Raw genomic sequence first — 9,742 nt, forward strand, 5'->3', positions numbered from 1 at the left:
TTAGAGAAGTGAGTAAATAGCCAACATTGGCAAGCATGAACGCTACGAAGTTTGTTTCAAGTGTGTTGCCCCAGATACTACTTGAAGCATTTCCCATCTGACCTGACGCACTCAATGAAAATATCAACCAAGGCACATCATAAATTGCATGTCAATTTAGAGTAGAGGTTGCTGCTCACAACCCTTAACCCCGACGAAAGTGAGTATTAAAGCAAAGACCTTTTTTTACAAAGCAAAATATTATTAACTTGTAGCAAAAAGTTCATACAACTTGTGCTGGACTCAATCAAAAGAAACTTGAACTGACATAGGGACAGACGCATTACAACCCAGGTCGATATTTGACTTCAGCCAACAAGTGAGCATGTTGGATCACACCTTTAGTACAAAAGACTACTCCACAGAAAACAAAAGACTTCTTAAGAGAAACTAACTCTGACAAAATACTCTCCAGTTGCCAGGGGACATTTTCAGCACTACCATTCACACTTACACTAAACTCTGGCAATCGCAGCATACTACAACTTAACCAAAGACCTCCTGGTACAACGACAAGGGCCATGATCGGCAGAGCTACTGGACACATACATTCCTAGGAAGTATCATACTTCAGCGACTAACTGCACTTTAATTTTGCTTCTTCGTTCTTCAGATGCTGTGACATAGCAGAAAGTCTGAATAAGAGCAGAGTATCACTGGTCCCTAATAATAACACAACAATTAACTCAAAAACAAAAACCAAAAACCCCTTTGAAAACAAAAAAACATAGAAAGCAATTGACCTGTTATATTAGGGAAATCCGGAAACGATGTGACAATTTACTGGTTGGTTACTATCATACCAACCACATGCAAGAAGTCACTCATCTCATATTAGATTCAAATTGGCTGCAACGACACCAACCTTTAAAACGAGTTCCTAGCAGTGTAAAAACGAGTACCCTAGCAGTGTATAGTGTGGTTTGAGTCTACTACAAATGGCCATAACTTGCAACATGTAAATTTACAGAATATCTGAATGGATACGATGGTGTTAACTATTTTTCTTCAAAGCAGTTAAGTAAAAGAAGAAGCATACTGATGTATCTTGTTGGCAGAAGCTTCAACAATGGATGAACATCAATTGAGTTTAATAAAATAAACACCTAAATCAAGGATTTAAATCTTCAAACATGAAGAACAATTCACAAAGAATTAATAATCAATAATACCCATCTAACAAAGAAGGCCTAGATGCCTTTATATAATAAACCTTGTTTCTAATTCTATTTAGAAACCAAAATAGAAACCTTACTAAAAAACCTAGATCTAAAACAAGTAGCAAACGCTTCTAACTTGATAAGACTACTAATAATATAATTAGAAGCTTCCATGTCCATGCATCATACTCCCCCGCTTAAAAGAAACTTGTCCCCAAGTTTGATGATAGGAAAATCCACCAATATGCAAAAACTGTTCATAATCATATACTCCACCCTCCTTGGGTTGCAGAAAATTCATCCTCGAATTCTGGCTTTGTATCGGCTTTCAAACATAATCAAGTACCACAATGTTATTATGGTGTAATTATGGGAATAGTTGCTAGGCTTTAATTCATGATACATCCACCAAAGGAACTTGTTCGTGAACCAAGAAATATTCTTTTCCTGAACAGACACAAAAGGATCCACACACTAGTTGAAAGTAACGTTTGGAATTGTATCAGATAATTGGTGGGCTTGAGGCAAAAGTTCATTGGTAGTGGACTGGTTCTCCTCGTTATCGGTAATAGTTTCCTGTGCTGGAAATTTCACATAATTGCCATTTTCCACTTTTTCTATGCACATTTATGCACTAGAAGGCAGTATGGCCCAAGCATCATCGTCAACTCGTCTTTCACTATCAACAATGAGCAAGTTGTTCTGAACCTCACCCAAGTTTTGATGTCCATTGTCAGTTGGTAGGAAAATAGGAACTTCGGAAACATTACTTGGTTCTGCTGGTCTTACAATTGAAACTAGTTGTGCAGATAGTGGTGGCAAAATGGGTTGTCTCTTGTTCCTTTCCCTTTGCACACTTTTTCTCCCGTTTTTCATTCAATGTGAAATCACAATTCAACGGGGCTGAATGGCAAGGTGATGACTGACCTGCTTGTAGACAGGGAATTGAACAAACAAGAGATGGGAGATGGTGATGTTTGCAAGGTGGTGAATTATATGGACCACAGTCATTGGGTGGAATATTACTCAGGCATTTAAGTTTATATTCTCAAGTTTTTTAGCCTGGTGGTGGAAAGCCTGTGTAGGAACTTTAAGTGGTGCACGAATAGAAGGTCTTCGTCTCCCTCGGTCGAACTGGTGAGGTGGTAAGACACCATGATCATCACTAACACGAAGTTGTCTTCTTCTTTTATCTGAATTCCGTGGGAGAAAACTATTTTCGAAGGTAACACCATCTTTTTGGCCATGACGGCGACGGTGGTAAGGCTGGAAGTCATTGTCTACTCACTGGTTCCAAGGAACATGACCCTGCTGATTGTTATTCCTTTAATGTCTCAGCTGATTGTGTTGGGAATCCAAAGTAAAAAGTCCTCCCTGATTTTCCCTACTTTGCTGGTGTTCATGATGCCTATGGGTTTGGGGTGTTGGTGCAACCACCCAAGCATGAGTACGCTGCTATGGTTGTCGATCAAAAACAGATCTATAACGACTTGACCGATCAACACCATGTTGATGGTATTGATTGTCCGGTTTTCGACTATTAGAAAAATGAAAGTGACATCTGTCGAGATTCCTCACCGGTGGTTGGGGATCAAAACAGGATAACAACTCATCAATGAGATGTTGTTGGGATGGGTATTATGTCTCGGGATCAGCATACTTATTTTGGTGAGAATATCCCTCATTGGAATACTCATCTTCATCGGAATCAATAAAAGACTCCTCTTCATCGGAATCGTAGAATTCATTATGAAAATACGATCTTCGCGGCTCAAAATTTTGGCGGCGGCAATTGGGAGTTGGGGAATGAAATCTAGAGGGAGGTTCATACTTTCTTAAAGGAGGAAATCTCGCGCGGCAGCTGCGATCTAAATCACTATCTCTCCAAGTATGAAAATCGGTATGGTACTTCGATCCATGGGGACTTCACGGCAGTGGTAACTCTCTTCTACCTCTTCTTCGATAATCCATCACAATATCTCCCACAAAATTAATGGTTCTTGATACCAATTTGATGTAATCTTGTTGGCGGAAACTTCAACAACGGATGAACATCAATTGAGTTTAATAAAATAAACACCTAAATCTAGGGTTTAAACCTTCACACATGAAGAACAATTCACAAAAAATTAATAATCAATAATAACCATCTAACAAAGAAGGCCTAGATGCCTTTATATAATAAACCTTGTTCTTAATTCTATTTAAAAACCAAAATAGAAATCTTACTAAATAACCTAGATCTAAAACAAGTAGCAAACTCTTCTAACTTAATAAGACTACTAATAGCTTCCATGCCCATGTATCACATACATAGTCAAAGACTGTCTGCCTACACCCATCATCTCTTTATTAAGGTAAAAAAAAAATGTCGTCTTTCTTATCATCAGCTTCTGAACTGAAACCCAATGATAGCAAAAGATCAGGAGGTCTCTTTTGAAAATAAAGACGGGGAAGAAGAAGACTATTCCACCCATTCCACTTGATGGCGGCGATGTGCCAAAACATATTCTCAGCTCACCTCTCTTAAAATTGGTGTCCTTGTGGGGGTACATGGTGTCAATCCAGTTCATCAATCTTAAAGTACAGTGTCACTGAATTCTTAATCTGTTATAACATGGGATTATGGAAATCAGCAGAAATCGCTCGATGCCCTATGAGCCATATTCTAGTTTAAAATGCCTCATGAGAACATGGACTGCTGCCCTTTAGATTTTCTCCAAAGGTTTTTTTTTTTTTGAACTGAGAAGAATGATGAGGAATGAGTAATGTGTCTGTTGGCAACTTCCACTTCGCCTTCTTCACATGTCTAGTGCTCCTGCGCTAACATTGAACAACTTTAAATCTAATTGTATCTACCAGGATCTGCATGATGAGAGAATTGTACCCATCCTACGTTATCCATAGATACTCGCTTTGACTAGTACAGAGATATACGGAGAAATGAAGAGTCTAAACAAGTAAACAACCCATCCTACAGAAAGTACTTTGATAAGGTACAAGTTAGTACTTCTCAATTAATTTTCACTAAAATACCAATTTAGGTCTGAAAAGGTGAACAATGCTTGCGATCCATATAGGAAACCCTGGAATGGCTTCTACTAGGGAAACTTTTAGAGGCTCTAGTGGAAATTTTTACCCAGTTCAATGGAGGAAAAACACTAACTACTTGGCAGAATCTCTACCAATGATTGGAGTATGGAATTGGCACTGGAAAGAGGCTGGAGGAAACACTGGCTTGAGCTCGATTCCTGTACTGTAGTTCAAACATTTAACTTAAGCAAACCTCCACAGCAAACATGGCAAAGGTGGAGACAGTGCAAAAAGAAGCTAAAAGCCCTAAATACAATTGGGAAGTTGTGCACATAATTAGTAGAAGTATAGCGGACAGGATATTCAGTCTACAATGATGCAGACATCCATTGTACATAATATTTATTATACTTATAAATGACAGTGCATAACACTACATTTTCGATTATCTAGCAAAATTTCTTGAAGGGGAACACTTCTGCACCCTCAATAACAGTTTTGACGGCAAAGATTAAATGAGAACATAACATGTTTTATACACTATTCGATTGTCTGTGGATAAGTGTTTAGTAATATTGAATCCTGCTCAGGAAAGTAAATTATTATGTTAAGAGATCTCTTGACTGACAGCACCTAAACAATAACAAACCAAACACATCCAGTTTGATTTGTAATCTTACAGTCAGTACTTCTCAAGAGAAAAAGCATAAGTGAACACCAATCATTCTTCACATTTATAATCTTTTCATTTGCGGTAAAAAAATCCTCTCAATAACTGATAAATGAACGGAGAAACTCAAATTAATTAACTTTCCAGGCTTTCGATCTCCAAATTAACTTAAGCAGGTTGAGGTTACCTACATTAATACAAGGAGACTACAAATATACAGAACACAAAATTGAAATAAACATACAACAACCATCAACGAGAACATTAGCCCCAATCCCCCATATATTGAGGAAATTCTTTTAGATAGATTAATATAATAAGGACATACACAAGTGCTGTAGTTTTATTTTAAATTTTGATAAGAGCACATTATAAGCAAAATTGCATGTAGAGATCTAAATGATCCAATTATACCCACCAAACATATAATAAGTGTAAATAAGTCATAGTCAGAGCACTCAAAAACTAGTAAAGTATGAAATACAAGTGAACAATCTCTTAAGAAAAACAATTCAGCCATACCTCCTAATATATAACATAATCTGCTAGTGTCAGTTTGCCGTAAACCAGACAGGTGGAGGATTCATTGACTTGGAAGCACTTGGATAGATTAATCTGTCAAAAACATCAGATGTCATATCCCATACACCAATGTCCTGGCAACCAATTGGTTCTTTGACAAAGTTTTCCAAATTGTTATCCATATCAGCAACTCCATCCACAAAGTCATCAGTGAAGTAAATAGAGTTCCCTTTGCAGTCAGGAACATCTGAAGTTAAACGAGTAAACGAATCGTTGCATCCTACAAACATAGCACAATCATTGTCAAAATTATCAACACTCACCCACTTAGGCCCATTCAATTCTATTTTCTTAATCACGTACACCAATGTCAGATCAGCTTCTTCGTCACCAGGTTCTAGTGGATATCGAACCCTATTTAACAAAAACAATTCTCCCTTAACTTCAACCAAGTACTTCTTATAATACCCCAACTTATCTGGTTCGTGTATAGCCAACTTAACAAATAGAGTCGAAGAACTATCAAAACCACGAACAACATAAACATTTCCATTATCCTTCACCGCGTAAAACTCTCGTTTAAAAATAGTAACATCATTAAACTTCCCCTCACCATCACCTTCAATAGAAATCCATTTCTTATTCTCATCACTAACCTTACAAAACGCTAACTTCCTATCCAACCCATGAATCACCATAACAATCCCATCCCCGGGTAACATAACAGCCTTGTATATATAAAACTCACGCATGCAACTCGAGGTAATAGTACAAACTGCCTCATTCTTAATAACATCAAAAACAAGCTTCTGTCTATCATTATAATGACAACCAACCACACCAGGAAGTTGTATAACCGGTGCAAGACTTGTAACTTTTTTACTAAAAGGATGTAATACCTGAACATCACCAAATGAGTTAACAGTAACAAGCCATCCACCACGACAAGAACCACAGATACGATGATTAACTATTTCAGGCACGTCAACTTTGTAAAGTTGGCGAGTGGAAATGTCGAAAAAACCAAGTGTTTTGTCACATGTTGTTCCTGGTTTGCTGACGTGGTGGTATGGGACTATAAGCCAAGGTTTATAAAAAATGGTTTGTAGGAAGTACGGGTGTAGCGGATAGTCTCCATGTTTTACAAACGCAAATAAAACGGATAAGGTCGTCTAAGGTGTCTATTTTTTTTGGTATTAAGTCTAAAATGTGTTGGGGTAGTTGTGATGACCAGGGGTCTGTGTTGGAAGTTATTGTTGAGAATACTTGTTTGTGTTGTGGTTTTGGTTTTGGTTTTGGTTTGGGTGATGTGAGGAGAAAACCACGTTTCATTTTTGAAACCCTCAAACAGAATTGCAGCGGCTGAAAATTGGAAATTGCAAGTTTTGGAACTGAAAAGTGAAAAGTGTAAAAGGCTCTTTTTAAAGGCGGTGCGGTGCTTTACAGCTTTGAAGTTGGAACCGTTTCAATAATTGGCCAAAACCTCTTTGATATATAATGTGGGAATTTGAGCTTCGGCCCAAGAAGGACTATTCTTTTGTTTTCTTCCCAAGAGAGGCCTACGAACCAATGTTTCCCAAAATCACAACCTTTAGTACATCAAAAGATGCTTTACAGTTTTGAAATAGCTTCTAGATATCAAATGAAAAAATATTAGAGAATTACCAGTTAATTCTGCACTTGATATATATCAGATATGGTAACAGTCTAAACATCTTGAAATCCAAAACGCTTGAGGACGATTGAATGATCATATAGAGACTGTCCAGAACTAAATCCATAGCGAGACCCCCGAGTAACCTGCATCATAGTGATCACTATTATTTACCAGGAACTAAACTGTACATCAATATATCAGACTAAATAAAACATAGACATTATATGATCAAAAGCAGAACTTACCAGCTCTATATCAATGAAACATATTCTAGAATAGCAAAGATAAATGAGATTCACTCTTTCTGTAGTTCTAGTTTGATTACGAAAAAAAATGATTTATTTCTTTTTTTGACTTGCATGCCAAGAATTATGTATGGATTGCACACTCAACATATCATCTGTGTCCTTTTGTTCGTAGAAATCCTCAGCATATAGCTAAATTTTGACCAAGCATTTGTGTCCTAGCCAGTGCTATCATATCAAAAAGTTGTGACAATTGAAGGAATCCACTGATGTCAGTCTAACCTTAACCTTCTAACACTACTAAATCAACTTATGTCGTCGAGGCACCTACTCTAGCAATCCCCTTGCATATGAAGCTTTCTGCATGAACCTATTTACATCAAACTATTTTAGCTTTGCAAAAATACTGTACTTGAACCATAGAACAATATGAATAGTGTTAACAATCAATGTTCATATAATAATCATTCCAAGAAGAGATATGACAAAATCAAGACAAAAATCAGAGTTGCATAATGATTAAATTGAAATCAAATATACAATGTCGATTAATTGGTCATTTTATGCTTACATTCTATTGAAACAAACTTCAATGGCTTTATGATCTTATAAAAGTCAAAGGGTTCGCCTTACAGAGGGGTTCGGTTCCAGGTTCCACTTCGCTGATTGTTGGTGGAAGCTTTAGCTCTGCAACCTTCACAATTCCAACAAAAAGGATTTGTTGCAATGCATTATCGAAACCACTGTTAAGAAAGTGGTATCACCCTTGCTAGCCATTCCAAACACGCATTATGAATGTATGACCATTACCGAAAGAAAACTGCAATGCAGATAGCGAAACGGATAGTAGTTAACTTTGTTCCCTGACAAATAAATAAGGTTCGATCTAAGTGGCTATGTTTTCAGATATGATCCTCAGTAGTTTTTTTTCCCCGACAGTAGCAAGATATAATGATGACAACATTATAATGCATCATTAGTTTGAAAGTTCTGAACAGTAAAAAGGTTTTGTTTTTAAAGTGTTACTGTAACTTGACAAGATCTTCAGTATCACATGCATAAATATTTGAGAAAACAAAAGTTACGTAGCCACACAGCATAATGCTTGCTTACCATCTTTCTTTGTTCTCCGCTCCCAGTAGATACGTGGTTCAATCCTTGAGGCAAATGATCAACCATCCACTACTTGTACACTGATACAAACACATTTGTCATTGGCAAAGTTTGCCTAGCTCATTAAGTGTATCCTTTGTGATGACGCCGTTGCCAGTTTTTCGTGACTCTGTGTATGCTAAAACTGCTTCAACTGAATTGGATTAGTTAACCTTGAGCAGCTTTGAGGAATCATTGAGGTATGTGTTGGGCTTCCAAGCCTATACTCTACTATGTCTACCAGCAATGATAACTTGTAGTCGGTAGCTTTACACAATGAAAAACGATAGACTTAATTCCTATGTTACATGGACACGTCATATTTCATAAATAATCTGTGTAGGATAGGTATCCCCGTGTCTGTGTCGGACACATATTGTGTGTGATATACTTAATTCTAATTCGGTGGTACTAAAAATTACAAAGCCACAAATGATTTGTTTACACAGAACTGACCTGTATTATGCCACACACAACAAAACAAAAAATTGTAAAACCGGCCTGCATTCCTTCTCAAATGAACATTTTCTTCAGTAAAATAAAACCCAATTAGAAAGAAATTTCATACCTTCATTTCCTTCTTCTGCAATCAAATATTTTCCTGTAACTATATTTTAAGAAGAAACCAAACAAGGCAAACATACCCATTATTAGTGCAGGTGCCAGCTAGCTTAGTTGGCAAAACCTTTGACTGATGATACCAAAGGTCTGGGGTTTGAACACCCCAACATTATTGAGTTACTGATCTCATTTAAATCAGGCTTACCTAAAAAAAACACTATACATTACAGTACTCTTTCTAAGCAAATCAACTGGATTGAAAATTCTGGTGATATACAAGCCTTATGACTGCCACATAGGGGAGAGAACCTAACCCTAATGGACTAATGGTGAGCTTTAATATATACATATACATTAACTGTCAGAAGTTTAAGACATTCATCAAAGCTGCTCCCTCAGTGGTGGTACGACTATCCTAGTGAACGTGATCATCTGGGGAAACTTGGTAAACCATTGTATATGGACTATCAAGTTTGTAGCTTCTGCTCCTATATGTTAGTACAGACCAGTAGAGAGTTCTCATTCTACTTCAATTGCAGTATGATACTAGAGTTTCAGAGATTGATATCAGACTACTAGATTGATCAACAAAATTAAGTACACAGAAAAGGATTGGAAGAATCCTAAACAACATCCCAGACAATTTTCTTGCTAAAACTCCCTATTCTAAAGAAGAAGCTCATCAGAAAAATGAAGAATATTG

General features: G+C 37.0%; 1 protein-coding gene across 2 annotated transcripts; it reads right to left on the reverse strand.

Annotated features, from left to right (window-relative positions):
• Window positions 1-206: 206 nt before the first annotated feature.
• Window positions 207-9,093, reverse strand: LOC147510696 (F-box protein SKIP23-like). 2 transcript variants are annotated; one of them, XM_086602575.1, is made up of 4 exons: window positions 8,440-9,093; window positions 7,960-8,146; window positions 5,425-7,224; window positions 207-702 (listed from the first exon to the last, which is right to left on the reverse strand). In XM_086602575.1, exon 3 carries the CDS (start codon window positions 6,174-6,176, stop codon window positions 5,454-5,456), a length of 723 nt encoding a protein of 240 aa, XP_086458701.1. In that variant the 5' UTR covers window positions 6,177-7,224; window positions 7,960-8,146; window positions 8,440-9,093; the 3' UTR covers window positions 207-702; window positions 5,425-5,453. The 2 variants fall into 2 exon arrangements, with proteins under 2 accessions (XP_086458701.1, XP_086458700.1); XM_086602574.1 differs by having other exon boundaries at window positions 207-655; window positions 8,440-9,086.
• Between the last annotated feature and the right edge of the window lie 649 nt (window positions 9,094-9,742).

Source organism: Coptis chinensis, chromosome 3, assembly GCF_015680905.1.
Source record: "Coptis chinensis isolate HL-2020 chromosome 3, ASM1568090v1, whole genome shotgun sequence".
NCBI classification, from domain to species: domain Eukaryota; kingdom Viridiplantae; phylum Streptophyta; class Magnoliopsida; order Ranunculales; family Ranunculaceae; genus Coptis; species Coptis chinensis.